The sequence below is a fragment of the Primulina huaijiensis genome, unplaced genomic scaffold, assembly GCF_012295235.1.
Source record: "Primulina huaijiensis isolate GDHJ02 unplaced genomic scaffold, ASM1229523v2 scaffold43333, whole genome shotgun sequence".
Lineage (NCBI taxonomy): Eukaryota > Viridiplantae > Streptophyta > Magnoliopsida > Lamiales > Gesneriaceae > Primulina > Primulina huaijiensis.
The window spans coordinates 107,607-124,737 of NW_027360482.1; the positions used below are offsets into that span (position 1 = coordinate 107,607).

At 35.4% G+C, this 17,131-nt stretch overlaps 2 protein-coding genes across 2 annotated transcripts; one reads left to right on the forward strand and one right to left on the reverse strand.

The window, feature by feature from the left end:
- Nucleotides 1–1,769: 1,769 nt before the first annotated feature.
- Nucleotides 1,770–6,247, reverse strand: LOC140970070 (microtubule-associated protein 70-1-like). Its single transcript, XM_073431635.1, has 11 exons — nucleotides 5,710–6,247; nucleotides 5,435–5,520; nucleotides 4,558–4,623; nucleotides 4,326–4,496; nucleotides 4,067–4,237; nucleotides 3,809–3,964; nucleotides 3,568–3,714; nucleotides 3,401–3,472; nucleotides 2,791–3,318; nucleotides 2,515–2,702; nucleotides 1,770–1,936 (listed from the first exon to the last, which is right to left on the reverse strand). Exons 1-11 carry the CDS (start codon nucleotides 5,975–5,977, stop codon nucleotides 1,915–1,917), a joined length of 1,875 nt encoding a protein of 624 aa, XP_073287736.1. The 5' UTR covers nucleotides 5,978–6,247; the 3' UTR covers nucleotides 1,770–1,914.
- A 5,185-nt stretch (nucleotides 6,248–11,432) lies between these two features.
- Nucleotides 11,433–15,351, forward strand: LOC140970069 (E3 ubiquitin protein ligase RIE1-like). Its single transcript, XM_073431634.1, has 5 exons — nucleotides 11,433–12,181; nucleotides 12,970–13,089; nucleotides 14,020–14,152; nucleotides 14,232–14,384; nucleotides 14,875–15,351. Exons 1-5 carry the CDS (start codon nucleotides 11,709–11,711, stop codon nucleotides 15,034–15,036), a joined length of 1,041 nt encoding a protein of 346 aa, XP_073287735.1. The 5' UTR covers nucleotides 11,433–11,708; the 3' UTR covers nucleotides 15,037–15,351.
- Nucleotides 15,352–17,131: the final 1,780 nt, after the last annotated feature.

Here is a 17,131-nt window from a genome sequence, read left to right on the forward strand (position 1 = left end):
AATTAGCTTTTAATTGGTCTGCACAGGGGAAGACCTCGAAATTGATGTTGCGGTGAACTCATTGACTTTTGGGATATCATGAATGGTGCCGTTATTTTTTTTAATACAATTTATATTTACTGGCTGGGTGAAAGTGGATAGAGATTTCTGTTACGTTATTAAGATAAATATAAATTGTTAAACCAATATTATACTATTACTTAGTAATATGTTAAATAAATTTCTTATATCCATCAATTTTTTTATATCAGTTGGAAGACTTCGAAAGATTATATATATTATAGTTTTTTTTTTTAAGGAATATATATTACAGTTAGATTTGTTCTTTTGTATATAAAAGTTTTTGATGGGCAATTCTTGAGACTCTCTACGAATTTAAAATATTATCACTGAGCAACTATGTTTGACTCACGAGTATTTTTTTAATCTCACATATTGTATCGATTGCCTCAATCTGGGATAAATGGACAAATGGTCAACATCGAGAATAAGTTTGAAGTTAGAACTATTTTCTAATATATTTTATGATCTCCCCCTCATAGTCGTTTATATAAATTAAAAAGTTGAAAATATAATTTATATTTTTTATGAAATTTCATATCAATATGAATATATGATTGTATAGGTAAAGGTTTATATTAAAAAAATGAAGAAAGGTTTATATTTAAAAAAAATCGTTGGCATCTTAATATTAATTTTTCTCAATTTTCATGTTACGTGATGGTAAAGATAATTATGTTTGTTGCTAAAGTCAATTTGCCGGCCCCCAATACCTCTCTAAAGTAATTTGTCCTTTTGGTCTTGGGGTGATGGATTTTTTAAAAAATATATTAAGAGTCCGGAAACTTCCTCCTTGTTTGCATGGATGTATCAAAATTAGTGAACTGTCATTTCAAAAAAAATTTAAAAAAATCTACTCTGATCTTGGAACAAATTTAAGTAAATACAACATTGCTGATACTGAAACATTTAGTCCTTCATATTTATGAAAGGCATATTTTGTCTAGTTCTATCCATGCACACGGAGAATGTGTGGCATAACCAAAACAAAGCTCCGAATATACGATGGTTGAGCTCACAAATAAAATTTGATTCAATATATAATAAATTATTTCACAAAAACAATTAATTCCAATAGTTAGAATGGTACATAACAGTATTTTAATAACACTTTCCAATTTCTCCCATAAATTTCAAAACATTGTGCATCAATATAGTCCATACAGACTCCATACTATATCAAGAGATGTGTATAGTAAAAAATTGAATTAAAGAATGAATAGTTGAAGACTGGACACGCATTTATCGTAGAAAGTTGCCAGTTAAGATAAATCATGGTGACGCAAAAAGAATACTCACATTTGTAAATGTAGGCAGCCGTTTTAATCTTGTAAAAAATAATGTCTCTCTCATTCTTAAAAACCAGCCAAAATCGGTTTATTTTAGATCATGGAATAGGAAACTAAACAGCCAACCCGAACATTTTTCAAGGTACAAAAAACATAGGCACCTAAAAACCATAAATAGATCATCAGGATACAAGGATGGAAAAAATCTGACCTCCAACAAATTACACGAATTTGCGAACCTTAACTAATTGTCACCACAATAACCGCAGATGAGATTACAAATACAGACTGAAAATTTACAATCATATTAATTGTAATTCAGATAAATTTTCAAAAAGGTTAAAAGTAAACTTCAATACCGTTCTTGATTTGATTGTGTCACATCGTTGAGAGGGTTTCTAATCTACGTCAGAAGCATAATGCACATTTCATTGGATTTTGCTTGTCATGATTATACAAACAAAGAAGGGCTGAGATTACGAGATGAGACAGGACAAACAACGAGCTTTGCTAAGAACTGGGCCTCAGCACTGCAATTGGTTCATTTGTTATCATGTGTTACGTGTCACCTGCTTCTTCCTACAGTCCTGCATGGTTATTGGGAGATCATTAAGAACCAGAAACATTTGAGGATAATAACTAAAGAACAGAATATCATATCACAAAATTTGGTATCTAATTTGGACAAGTCACATTAGATGGGGTATATCCACCACTTAAAGTCATGAAAACAACTTTATATCTATGAATAGTCTCAAAATAACTTGTTTTTACTACAAAATCTCATTCCAGCAAACATGCAGGAATATCAATCACTCTTTAAGTTATAATCATTAAAGTTTAACAGATAACGAGCTTGGCAGAAATCAAAGGCAGGTTTCCAAGAAGTCAATGTTAGTGATGGAGAAGTCTGTAATTTATATTCAGCGCTGAAAGCTGACAAGAAATCAGTTTTAGTGGGGAGAATCTGTAATTCATATTTCGGTGCTGAAAGCAGACGAGAGATAGGTGGTTAATGGCAATTAGATACACGAAATGCACTACATAAAACAACCAGATATCACAAGATGCAGTCATTCCAATCGAATATGGAACAGCAATAAAAACAGACAACCTGAATAACATGCTAGTACAAGGGCAGTAACATTTTCAAGAACAGGCATACCTTCGTGGATGTAACTGGGAATTGTTTAATGAGTTATTAGGATTCCCAAGTTGTTTGGCACTATTTTCATGTTCTTTCCCCACATGCATGGCAGCCACCTCCTTCTCCATCGAGGCCACTTCTCTTCTCATCTTTTTGGCCTCAATTTCCATGGCTTTAGTTAATGTTTCCACCTTCTTTGCAAGCATCTGATCAGAAAACAAGACAAGGAGGTTTGAGAAGAAGACTAATCAAGTCAGCGAAGTCACCATAGCACATGCAAATAAAGAAACCAACCTCAATTGCGTCATCCTTATCTTTTAGGCTCTGATCCTTTTCATGACCAGCTTTTCTCAAGGCAACCACTTCTTTCTGTAAAATATCGTACAACAACCCTGGCACAGAGTCCTCTCCATCATTATGTGCATCACTGGGCTTTCCATCTTGATTTCCTTTCCACGGGCTATTTTGCTTCTCGTCATCCTCAGTTCCATCACAGGACTGACTTTGCTTGAAATTTGGCCCTATTACATTTAAGAGAATTTTACTCCTGTCCGAAGATCTTGAACCCCCATCAAAAGACTTTGATGTCCCTTTTGCATGTTTCAACACGGAACTGCTCCCAGAAGACCTCAATGAAAAAGACGGAGGCCTCTTGGTTAGGAAGCCATTGGAAGTCAGTTTGGAAATGTTTTCAGCACCACCAAGTGACTGGCGATGCAAAGGATCATTAATTGAGCATTTCCCATCTGCTATACTGCGTGCAGCAGCGTTTGGTGATCTCAAAGTTTCTTCAAGAACTCTCAGACGAAGTTGATATTTTTCCTGGATGGAAGAGCAAGAACTTAAAGTTGAAGAATTTGAAATTTCATTAAAAATTCAGATTAAACACATCTGAGCTAGTTACTTTCAACTGGCCTTCAGACTTGGCAGTTCTCTCAGTAATAGCTAGCTTGTCTCTTAGTTGCTGCATCTCACCCTGTGACAACATACGGAACTCATCTTACTAATGACTTTAAAAAGTACAATTGTTTAAAGGGTGAAAAAATAAAGTCGAAGTCACTGGGAAATTACCTGCAAGAACCTCCTTTCTTCAAGCCATTGTTTCACAGGCATCACCTTATCATTTGCATCTTTCCATTCATTAGCCACAACAGTTGCCACCCTGTTCGCCGTTACTTTTGCACGGGCTAGCTCTCTATCAAGAATTTTTCTTTCCTCCTGAAGAAATCAGCAAAAGCTGATCACATATTAGGGTTTCATAACGCTGAACAATGCATGAAATACAAGTTTACTTTCGTATTAACCACATTACATTCATCTCCTGAACTTTACGCTGATAATCCCGCACTGCATTGGCAGCTGCACCACCAGCAAGAACAGCCTCTTCAAGTTCATGCACAGTTTGAGTAAACCTTTCAACCTCTGCAACCTTCTGGCGGTGCATTCTATCTAAAATCTTATTCTCTTCCTGATAAATCATAAAAAGCTACATGCTAGAGGGGGGAAAAGAGAGAAACAATAAATGTTCAGATGTGGTCTTAAAACCAAAGAGCGTGCAAGACAGCAAAACCTGGCATATTTCTATCTGTTTAATCAATTCTTGGTTCTTGTTTTGGAGATCATCCACCATAGAAGCCTTCATCAATGCGACCTGCACAGTTCTCTCTGCTTCCACTAGAGCAGCCTCCTTCAACTTAGCAAGTCGGTCCAATGCTTTGTTATCGTCCTGCAGCTTTGCAATCTGGAAGGGGGATATCAAAAAATTAAGAAATGTTCCCCAAATGGGAATTGTTTAACTAAATGGAAGGTAGCCTAAAGAAAATATGGACCTCTTGCCGAGCAAGCTTGAGCTCAGCCTCCAAGGGAGCCAAGATAGCTTCGATTGGAGGCATATCATCATCCTTCTGACCAGCGTGAACTCTTCGAAGAGTGGCTTCGGCAGCAAATTGGGCAGCCATTGAGGCCTTCTTTTCATCGTTAATTCTCTTAATCTCAAGATTCTGCACAGAAAAAACCATTGAAAAAATACATAGAATGGAAGGGGGAAGCTCGAGCTATTACCTTGTTTTCTAGGTTAGATTCTGTTAATTTGAGTTTCTCATCCACCTTTGCCAACTCCTCGGTGAGCTAAAGTAAAATAAAATAATTCAGCTTCAGTTCAACTCCACGTGTAAAAGCTCATGCCACTCACAAAGTGAAAAACAACAAAAAGGGGGATTGTAAAGAAAAGGTAACATCAAACAACTTCCAATCTAAACTCAAACAAATATTTCTTGGTTTTAATTCGACATAAATGCAGATCATAAATGAACCACATTCAGAAACACCATTCAAAATTTGCCACCCACAAGGGATCATTTCTTAAACTGACACTGCACGCATATGCTATGGATACTTGAACATCTCAACAAAATTTTAATATATTAGGATCAATGAATAGCCTGACCTAGAAAACTCTTGCGAATTCTGAATAAGTTTACCTTAAAAATTCATCAGCCCATTATCTATTTCAAAAAAATTTCTACTAGCAATTGAAAGTCTTTCAAACAAACCCACATGAACTTAAAGAAGACAAAAATTGGTGTCATGACAGAATAATAACAATTCATAATGAGTGGGTAGAACATTAACTTGTCCAAATACTTCCTAAATTATTTATCCTGCACCCAAGTTCTAGAGCAAGAGCAAAGACTGAAAACTTGTTTGGACTCAATTAAGTACTCGGAGCAAACAAATTATTTTAGGAAACCTGCTAGGTAGAATAACTGTCATAGACCACAAATGTAGTCTATCTCAGGTTTAAACTTAGGCAGCCTTTGTTCGTATCATTAACACGTAATCTCTATACCTGTCAAATATTTATTATTCTAGCTTAAAAATAAGCATTTACAGAAATACGTTCCGGGAACAAACTGGGGAAATAAGGAACAAAATGGACCTCTTCCACTGCTTTCTCTCGAAGGCGCTCCGACAACTTCAACGCTCTTATCAGGGACTGTGCTTCCCCCAGTTCCCTGTCCTTCTCTGCAAACCACCAGAAAAGGTAACACTAATACGCCGTCGTTTCCTCAGTGATCGGTCACTGATTAACACATCTCACATTCTTAAAACATAAAACAATAATAATGACATAACAAGTAATAAAAGCAAGGGCACAGAAACGGCAGCGTTTCACAAGATATCCAAGCGCCGGATCCAGCTAAGGAGACCAACCTTTGACTTCATTCTCGAGGCGATTAAGCTCCAGCTTCACCGGATCCGAGCCATGAAGCAGGTTTATCAAGTCGTCCGCGTCAAGGCTCGGGCGCACGCCCCTCCGCCGCGACGAATAAGACTTTCCTCCCTCTCTAAACGGTGCCGACGCCGTCAGCGGCGTCCTCTCCGGCGCATTGTCACCTGAAATCAGCTCCGGCGTCAAGGAAACATTTCCTTCGCCAGAAATCCCCGTCATCACCGATCTGTTTGCTTCACAATCACGCATCAAATTTGCGAAAGCCTCCAACAGTATAAATTACGACAATGTGTAGCAATATTATATGAATACAGGTACAGATATAGACGTGTGTGTACACATACGTATATATATGTGTGTGTGCGCGCGCGAAGGAAAGAGCTCGAAGATGCAAGTGTAAAAGGTGGAGAGAAATTTTAAGTTTCAAACAGTGTCATTTATTTCTCTATTCTGTATGCTTTTCTCAAGGAAAACAGAGTGTGTGTGTGTGTGTGTGTGAGAGAGAGAGAGAGAGAGAGAGAGAGAGAGAGAGAGGTTTTATAAGTTTGAGTGCGATCGACTGTAACTTCGTCAGGCACAAAGCAGGAGTCCTCGACTCAAATGTCCGAATTAGCCTTGCTGATTGGATAAGAATTGCTCTAACAATGAGGGTGACAATGTCAGGCTAATTGTGTTCTGCGTGTCTTTAGCATTTCTTGTGTGCAACAAAGAAAGTACAAATTAACGGTTCCAAAGCTATATATTTTTAGAGTGATCTCACTTGAGACCGTCTCACGGATCGTAATCTGTGAAACAGGTCAACCCTATTCATATTCATAAAAAAAAGTAATACTCTTAGCATAAAAAGTAATAATTTTTCATGAATGATCCAAATAAGAGATATGTCTCACAAATACGACCCGTGAGACCGTTTGACACAAGTTTTTGTCATATTTTCAACTTATTATTAATTATTATTACTATAAGTTAATTATAAAAGATATTTAGTAATTTATTCGACACCGTTTAAACATACAAGATCATATTATTCTATTTAATCTATAATTGTATTATTTTTTAAACTAATCACTACGCAATAAATTATTAATCAAGGGAAATGTAGCAAAAATTTGACACAAATAAAAAAACTTCAGAATTTTGAAAGCCGACAAAAAATACATATTCGATTATATGGAATACATCATAAAATAAATTTTTTTTTAAAAGTCAAATTCATTGTATATCGTATACCAAAATTAATATAAAAAAGCCGCCGGCATTAATAAATAAGATGGCACTTGGCATCTAGAGATTACATGAAAATAATTACAGACAAATGAAGAGAATATAAAACGACAAAAGCTGAGGAATCTGTGATAGAAATACATTTAATTGATAATTAAGTATATAATTAAAAAATGTAATATATACTCGCCAAATTTAAATATCACACATTTTTTCGGGGAAATACAATTAAGAACTCTACTAATCACACGATAATAACAAACACAGTCTTCACATTTTTTGATAAATAATCTAATTTTTTCACGTAGTTTAGGATAATATATGTGGTTTCATAAGTAATATGAAGTATTAATTTATTCAATTAAAAAAATTGGACAAGTGGCAAAAGCAGTTAATGAAGTGTGAGATTAATTGATGTTATTCTAGTCGAATAATTGTTTCGATATTTCGATATGAGATTTTTGGCATTGATAATTATCTCAAGTCTCTTTCGTTCAGTATATGATCGTGATATTGAGGTACTGCACCGCACATAACAAGACGGTAAGTTTAACCATTGACGCCAACCTTCTAGTTCAGAGATGGACATACGCACTAGCCACGCTCGAGAAATCGAGTCTGAGGCATCTCTCGTAAGTTTCTAAGTCTTCGTTAGAAGCATCTGAGGTATATCGAGTTATCAAGATGATATAAAATAATCTTGACAAACAATAACCTTGAAAAAATGAATAAATTTGACATTCTCACAACGGATGAAGACTCTTATTCAATATTCGGCTAAAATAAAGTTTGTTATATCTCACTTGTACATGAAAGAACAAGATGAATTAAGTATGAAGCATTCTCAACTCGTTTTCATTGGATTCTTACTTTGAAGCCAGTTATAAAAGATGATCAACGTATTTGTTACAATAACAATTTTTATGAATATGTACATTTTTTTTCATGATTAAAAATTATATTATATTTAATCAGGAAATTTTAACATTGCAATAGATTTGTATGATTAACTAAATTGTGTCTTTAAAAAATTAAAACAAAACAAACAAATTTTTTTCATCAATTGCATTGATTTAGTTGCATTTGTACCCGCCATATTTTTATATTGTACCTGGAGTGTTTATCTCCTTAAAATATGGTGAATATTATTATTATTTTTTGGATTATCGATATATTATGTCAATTTTCATTAATATATAAGAAACCCACAAAATATAATAATGTCGGAATAGAAGGCAAATTATTTGTGATAAAACATAGACTAGTTCATACTACACGGACATGGGAGGTCGAGCAAGAGTAAAGGAAGGAATTAAGGCTGCACACTTTGGCCTCAGTGGCAGCGTTGCTCTTCCTTGAAGTATATATTTACCAATTACAAAAATAATCGTCGCCAGCCGATTCACAGTTTGATTTCAAGAAGAAAAAAAGGTGCTTACTGGTTACTCGAGTACTGGTGCAAAATCTTGTTTTCACGACAAGTTTCGAACAAATTAAAAAAAAATTAAATTATTGTTTGACAAATTATAGAGAACTACCACAATGGTAGGTATGTGTTAGGTATGTTTTATTTTTCTGACATGTTTGATTATAATATATTATTATAATTAAAAGAGTATTCTTTATTCATTTCTAAAAAAATAGTATTCTTATGTTTTTAATGTGACAACATAATAGATAATTAATTTATTTGATTTCTATAGTATTTCATTTTTTTATCCGTAAATAAAATTCAAACACAATTACGATTTCGCAAACCAATTATTACGAAACAATACAAACTATATAAGCAAGTTACAAGCTTCGATAATAACGAAAGCACCTCGGAGAGCGATCCATCAAATATGAAGGAACGTGACGGGTTTGTATCCGAGGGGTATTACTAAATCCCAGTTGCATGTGAATTTGTTTAAAGATAATCACTGAGAATGCAATGTTCCCCCGACAACCTCAAATTTTACCTCAAATCTCTATGATATTGGCTGGATAAAAGTCATATTTATTAGATAAATTACGTGAAAAAAAGTCAGATGTGCGAAATATAATATTCGAGACTATATTTTATAATTTTATTCTAAGACATTGTCTATAGTTGGTACTTTGATATCAAATTATATTTTTTCTCCTAATTGTTTTTTATAGATTCGAGTCCATCCACAATGATACGACGATCGAGTCGAGCCCCATGACCATCCAACCAAAGTATATATCTTCTAGATTGCCCTTTCTTTGAGTTTTATTTGATAATGTATATAATTTCCATTTTTCAGTGGATTAATTGATGTGAGACAAGATAATGAAATCTTTATGAAGAAATTGGTTACCTTTCACATCTAATTAATTCTAATAATTGTGACTAGTTAAACTTGATCCAATGTTTATCAACATCACGTTCTTAGGAAGATGTACGATTTCCTCTCTTGTCAAGAAATATATATACATACTGCTACCATTATATTTTTTCAAATCTGAATTCTATTTTTCTCAAATTTTCATTAAACAGGTAAAAATAATGTTTACAGTACAAATACGTTGGGCATCCCCAGGCTCTCAACAACAACCATAAATCGTTTTACAATAAATATCAAAGATCCACATATTAAATTACATCGCTAGAGCTAGGAAAACAACGAAAGATTAGTATCTTGATCTTTTGATTCTCTGCAACACATCTTGTATCTCTTTGTCAAAAAGTGCTCTATTTTTTAAGTTCCAAACCTTGTAGGCTGTAGCAACAAATGCAGAACACCTCATTTTGGATAAAGTCGAGTTCCCCTATAGATTGTTCTGTAAGCCCGTAAAACTACCAATGTTGAGCCCATCCTCTTCCTCATTCCCATCCACTCAGGGATAGTGTTCCAGATAGCACTCGAGATAGGACAGCTAAAATACAAGTCATCTCCATTTGTTAATGACATACGATTGCCTGTCCCAAGTAAGGAGTTTATTATGTCCTATTAATCAAACTATAAATTGATGTTTAGGAAGTATACATGTTTTCCCGGATTAGCAAAGCTGTGGAAGTTGGTCTATGTGTTTTAAACAAAAATTTTGATAATAAAAATTTTGACCACAAAATACAGTATTAGGTTGTATTGGATAGATGAATATAAGATGGCGAAATTTAAATTCATTGATTTACTTGGATTTAAAAATTTAAAGTATTTATTTGGATTGATGAATTTCAAATCCAAGGATTTCAATGAGTTTGATCCGGAACCGTGATCGTGACCGTGACCGTAACCACCAACCACGGGCTGTTTACAATTTATGGCTCCGAAACCCATCTACCCAACGAGTAGACATGCCTGGTTGGTATTTTTTCAAAAAAAAATTATTTTTTTATTTAAAAATAAAAAAAACTTTACCATAAAACTCTATTTTCATTTTGTTTGATTTTGATTTTTTATAACGTAATTTTTTTTATATTTCATGTTAGATTATCTTCATTAATTGTTTAATGCAATTAAATAAATACGACTCAATAATTTGTCAACATTAATAAAATATTCACTATATCTTAGTGTCTTGTATTTTTATCATATTATTTTCTTAAATATTTAATGATACTGGAGACAAGAATCTAACGAAATCACAAGTTTAATTAGGGATGTCAACTTTCACACGAGTTTGGGGCCCTGCGGGGAAAACCCGAAACGAGGACGGAGATCCCCGATTTTTTCGGATTCGGGTTCTCCTCCGAAGTAGTTCGAACCGGGTATGTAATTATTATCTCCATCCCTGAACTTGTCTCAAAAGTAATATCAATAATAAAATAATAATATTATTTTTAAAAATATTAATAATAATATTATTATTATAACTAATAATAATAATATTATTAATATTTTTTAAAAAATAATATTATTTTATTATTGATATCATTGTAACTAATAATAATAGATAAAAATAAGTTTTGATTTGAGAAAATCCTCGAATCCGTTATCGTCTTGCCCCATTAATATCTTTTAAATGGAGATAGGACGAGGATGAGAAGTCGATCTCCGCAGTTTCGCCCGAACCAGAAAAAACGGGGATCAGGACGAGTATGAAGTGTGGATGGAATCCGAAGACGGGGATGGCAAAGCCACTCTCGCCCCACCCCATTGCCATCCCTAAGTCTAATATATGTAGTCAATAATTAATAATTAATAATCATTAAAAGTATATCACTCAAGTCCAAAAATAAACATATTGAATGAGTATGTTTAAAAATTAAATATCATCAATTGTGGCCTAAATAATCAACATCTAGGCACTCGAGACTCTTTTTACCATTCACTCTCACGAGTGAATAAAAACAATAACTAATTAATTAAACAGATAATTACCATGAAAATCACCAACTCTAATATCAAATGCATATATAAACATACATATGTGCAAACATTTTTTTAAATTTTGTTTTTAAAAAATTATGTAAAAAATAATTTAAATTTAATTAGACCGAACTGGACCCGTCGTTCCCTCACTCGACCCATAACCGGCCAGATTTTCTCGACCGGACCGGCCGTGGCCAGGTCTAGATATACATAAAAGAATTTAACGACACTGTTTATTTACCTAAAACAGAAAAGAGCAAGAAATGGACAGCAGCGTACAATTTCCCAAAATATGCTATAGAGATCCTGTCTTCCATTAACTCGGAATACTCCATCCATGGCACAGTAGTGTTCGTACTACACTCGCTCCCAATTTTCCAGCACAATCTTTTCCAATTCCATCTTCACCCCTTGACAAAACTGAAATTCCAATCATGTCCATGTCCTCCCCGGACTCCCCGCTCCTCCCACTGCGGCAGCCCTCCCGCGCCTCCTCTATATCCCTCCTCCTCTCTCGCTTCGCATCCATCACCCGTCGCCGGGGCGGTGCATCCGTTGTTGTCCGAGAGACCGCCGCCCGCGAGCTCGAGCAGCGCCGTGCCGACTGGGGTTACTCCAAGCCCATCGTTGCGCTAGACATGATGTGGAATCTGGCTTTCGTGATCGTCTCAGCAGTTATGCTGATTTGCACTTTGGATGAGAACCCTAATATGCCGATCAGGGTTTGGGTGTGTGGGTATGCGATTCAGTGTTTGGTTCATGTGGTTCTCGTTTGGGTCGAGTTCAGACGGCGGTACTCGCGTTGGCTAGTGGGAGACGATGGCGGAGAGGAAGGTAGTGGAAGTGAAAATGAGGAGGAGAATGTGGATGGGAGAATTGGGGTTTTAGGGATCGGCAATCGGTCGAGGTTGGTAAAATTTCAACAGAATTTTCTTTTTTATGATTTATGAATTTCAGTGTTCTGTGGGTTTTTTTTTATGTCGTCATCTTTTGTTCCAAGCAAAACATAGTGCAAATAAAAGGAGTCCGCATTTTGCTACTGCTATACTATAATTAAAATTTATGCTATTGCAAATCACTTGTGCAAATTAATCTTCCTATTCTTTGTTCTTGAACTACGCTATCTGTATGTTATCCAGCTTTGTCGAAGGCGCCTCTAAATTCTAATTAGCCCAACCGTATTATCATTCTCAATTTCTGTCCCCCGGTCTATTCTCAACATTTACATGCTCATTTTCTATTCAGTCGTGTGACCATTCATACACATTGTCTTGGCCTTATCCGAGCCTTCTTTGCTGATTCCGGATTCTGATTTAACAATAGAAAAGTGAGGAACTTCTTTCCTTTTTAATACAAGTTGAAGTGGGATCCTGCCTAATTTTATATCGTTCACTCTCAGCGACAATCATGATTTGAATATATGTAGTCTTTTGTTGTCCACTCGTCATCTTTGTTAGTGAAGTCATCTAGGTTTGAATGGCTGAGCCTCCTGAAATTAGTTTTTCACATGTAGTTGCCAATTTCGATAGCTGATATAAACGGCTGCAAGAAGCTAATTTCCTCCCATGCTTTGTTAACCAATAGGGCTCCTTGATTAGTTTTTGCACAAGTAGTTGCCAATTAAGAAAGCTGATATAAACTGCTGCAAAAAGCTAATTTCTTTTGATGATTGGCTAAACATTTGTGGAATTTCAGCACAATGAAGCGATGTGAATCTGTTAACACTATAGCCTCGTTCCTGTGGTGGATAGTTGGCTTTTATTGGGTTGTCTCAGGCGGTGAACTTCTCTTGAGAAGTGCTCCACGCTTGTATTGGTATATTCTGAAACCAACTTCTTGAATGTTTCTGCTTGTACTTAACTGATTTTTCTGTTTGTCACTATGGACATGCTGCATCTGATTTTTTTTCAAAAACATTATCAATGCAAATCTGAGTTGTGAAATTGGTAACGTAAATGGCTATACCATGCATGAGAAAAAATCTTTCTTCCTTTGTTGATTTTCTTCGTTGTTAATAATCATTCTTCTATTTATCTTCAAACTGATGGAAGGGAGGTCATATGCTTATGGCATCATTTCTTGCAGAAAATAATTGCTATTAAAAGTTTCCTTTTGCCCTGACATTGAGCGTCATGGTTGTCCTATTTTGCTTTTTGGTTTATCGTTAGCAGCAAGTTATGTTAGAATCTATAATAATTATCAGTTGTCCACATTTTGTATTTTAAGTCACACCTAAATGGATCCATCAAAAGTGCATCTGTTGGATCTGTCTGGAAATGATTCCGTTGAATACTTCTTCTGTTGATTTTGAAGTATTTTCCCTTCCTACCTCCCTTGCATATTAATCTCAGTAATTAATAGCTAACAAAGCGTGCCAAGGTTTAAGGACAGCCTGATGCCTAGGCTCAATCAAGGCGCTGCCTTTTCATGAAGTGCGTACCTCAGCAAGCCTAAAAAGTTTCGAGACATACGTAAATGCGGAGATTGCAAATCTTTATTGTTGTTGATAAATTTGTAAAATGCGTATCATAAGTTACTTGGGATTATTTCTTCATATATTTAGATTCTAATTTTTTTATGTCTTAGTTAACTTCGTTTCAATAAGGCACGTGACTCACCTTGCATGACAACCTTCTCTTAGGTCCGAGGACACTCATTCACCTTAGTACTTCGTGAGCCTTTTGTAAATATGTTATTAGTTGTAGAAAGAGACTCTCAGACCCACTGATACTTGATGTGTTGCAGGTTGGCTGTTGTCTTCTTGGCATTTGATGTATTCTTTGCCATATTCTGTGTTGTTTTAGCATGTCTTATTGGAATAGCACTCTGCTGCTGCCTACCATGCATCATTGCAGTTCTTTATGCCATTGCAGGCCAGGTATGCCACGATGATCTCAAGCTGAATTTGACTGATATTTCAATTTTAAAATCCTTTACACTCTTGCTTGGATGATCAGGAGGGTGCATCAGAAGCTGATTTGAGGGTCCTTCCCAAGTACAGATTTCAAACCTGCAAGGATGAAGATAGGCTAGGCTTTGGAGCAGGAAGAATGATTCCTTTTGAAACAAGCAGCGGAGCCAATGATCGAGTTCTATTACCTGAGGATGCGGTAAGTTTATCATGCGTTGGGTGTTTTTTGTGTGTTTATGTTTGTGTTTCATCTCAAATATCAAGCAGATGATTCAGAACTCGAATTTTATCTTATGGGTTCCGAGTATAGCGCAAACCTAAAAAAATTATTGTTCTTGATTCAAGCTCACAAGTCGGTTAAAAATTCACCGGCTGTTTGTCAGCTGTTGAATAAAGTAGTTCATACTTGAAGTTGGCTCGAGTGATAAAGCCTTTTTGATTCAGTTACACCCTTAATTGACACCAAATCACGATATTGAAGGAAACCAATACTACAAAACCAATAATCATCTAAAGATCATAACACATTCATTTGGTGTGAAAAAGGAACTAACCTCACTATTGCGTATGGACGTACCCCTTTGTATCTGAAAAAATTTGAGTTCATGCTTCATTTACCGATTTCGATTTCCATTTGTGGGGCTTAACTTATTGTCAGTTTCCTTCTGGACTTGAAAATGTTCTTGCAGGAATGCTGCATATGTCTGTGCGAATACGAGGATGGGAATGAACTGCACGCTCTTCCGTGCAATCACAACTTTCATTCTACGTGTATCGTGAAGTGGCTTAAAATGAACGCAACATGCCCATTATGCAAGTACAACATTCTCAAGGGTAACGATCAAGTCTAAAACAAAGGAGAACACTCAGAATCTTGGTCGATTTATTTATTCTGATATTTGCACCATGTACATAGTTGAATTTGGGATAATAGAGACCGGAAATGCTCTCTGCATTGTTCTGAGAATAAGATAATAACTTATATCTATATATTATCGTATTATAAGTTAAATATCATGAAGAAATTTTTTGTAAGGTTACTCCCGATGCCGTTTATGTCTGGCATTCAGTGAGTGTTTTTTGTCATAATTTGTATAACGAAGTGTTGTTTGCTGTAAAAACTATGGAGAATTTCCCAATATGATTATCGTATTATAAATTAAATATCATGAAGAAATTTTTTGTAAGGTTACTCCCCATGCCGCTTATGTCTTGCGTTCATTGTGTTTTTTTGTTATGATTTATAGAACAACGTGTTGTTTGCTGTAAAAATGACAGGAGAATTTCTCAATATGCCACTTGTGTAATACAATAGATTGGCACATTCTGGATTTTACAGGGTTTTTTTTAAAAATAATTTAATTTTAAAAATTATGTTCAAAAATAATGTAAAAAAAAACATTTCCAAAACTATTGCAATCCGCGCTTACGGAGCGCGGACGCTGCTTTAATAAGCGAGCGAATATTTTAGCGACAGAATATATATACAAACCGTCGCTAAAATTGAATCAGCGACAGTTTATAAACCGTCGCTAAAATTAGCGACGGGTATAATAAACCGTCGCTGTATTGGCATCAGCGACGGTTTTTAAATACCACCCTTGTATCAACAGCGTGCACATGTACGCCGCGGATAATATTGAACTTTCAACGGCTTGCAATTTTGCAGCGTGCAATATGCGCTACGAAAAGTCATTTTTGTTGTAGTGAAGACAGAGAAAAAAACAAACAAGAAATCCATCAAGACTGGGATATCTCAATTGAATGTCGTTCATTTTCCTCAACATCATTATGTGGTCGAATGTCATGTACAAGATGCTGCGGACCAGCATTATGCAAATTTGTAAAACTGTGTATGTTCGACCAAGACGGAGTCTTAAAATCCTGCTGACTAAACAAACCAAAGTTAGCCACCCCTGAATCACTTAAAAAACTAGGTTGAATAGTAGAGGTTCCTGGAAAAACTTATTTTTTGATGAGCTTATTGTCTGTTTTTTTCTCTATCTTCACTACAACAAAAATAGCTTTTCGCAGCGCGCAAATTCTTTTTCCGCAGCGTATATTGCACGCAAAGTTGCGAGCCGTTGAAAGTTCAAGATTATCCGCGACGTACATATGCACGCTGTTGATACAATTATGCGTGGCATGTGATTAGGTAGGTATTTTGGCATTTAGCGACGGTTCAAAAACCGTCGCTGATGGCTTATTAACCGTCGCTGATTCCAATAAAGCGACTTAGCGATTTGTTTAATAAACCGTCGCTAAAATTAGTAAACCGTCGCCGATTCCATTTTAGCGACGGTTTATTAAACCGTCGCTAATTAGTGACGGTTTTTATATATATTCCGTCGCTACAATATTCCGTCGCTTACGTGAGCGCGGACGTTGCTCCACGTGAGCAGCATCCGCGCTCCGTAAGCGCGGATTGCAGTAGTTTTGGAAATGTTTTTTTTTTTACATTATTTTTTAACAAAATTTTTAAAATTAAATCATTTTTAAAATAAACCCGGATTTTACATGCAATTGTTCATAGATTTATTGGACTTTGCAACATCTTTTTATCATTCTAGTGTTTCCTCGCTTCTTTGGCGACATGGTCCCACCGGACATGTGATTCAAATCTCGAATTGACGGTTAGTTCTAACTCTTCTAATAAGCCACAAAACTAGGAAATTATCTTAAAAAATTGAAGAAAAATTCACGAACAACAACACATTTAATTTTGTGATCATAAACCGGAGTAAATATTTTTACAACTAGAATTAAAGAAATTTTACTAAATATGGTAAGGGAATTACGATAAACTAAAAACGAGTGAACCAAAATGGATAAAAATTTACTTAAGTTTTTGCTGTAGAGCTTTTGTGTTTATTATTGATTGGAGAAAGCTCCTTAATTCTGACTTCATTATTCACATTTGTTCAAATTCTTTCAAGTGATCCCTCT

Excerpts from the sequence above, each read along its gene's own strand:
- LOC140970070 (XM_073431635.1), bottom strand. The coding sequence starts at position 5,977 with ATGCGTGATTGTGAAGCAAACAGATCGGTGATGACGGGGATTTCTGGC. Across the intron at positions 3,319-3,400 it reads AGTCTGAAGGCCAGTTGAAA|GAAAAATATCAACTTCGTCT; the intron begins GTAACTAGCTCA and ends TCTTCCATCCAG. Across the intron at positions 1,937-2,514 it reads TCCCAGTTACATCCACGAAG|GACTGTAGGAAGAAGCAGGT; the intron begins GTATGCCTGTTC and ends ATAACCATGCAG.
- LOC140970069 (XM_073431634.1), top strand. The coding sequence starts at position 11,709 with ATGTCCATGTCCTCCCCGGACTCCCCGCTCCTCCCACTGCGGCAGCCC. Across the intron at positions 13,090-14,019 it reads AGTGCTCCACGCTTGTATTG|GTTGGCTGTTGTCTTCTTGG; the intron begins GTATATTCTGAA and ends GATGTGTTGCAG. Across the intron at positions 14,153-14,231 it reads TTTATGCCATTGCAGGCCAG|GAGGGTGCATCAGAAGCTGA; the intron begins GTATGCCACGAT and ends TTGGATGATCAG.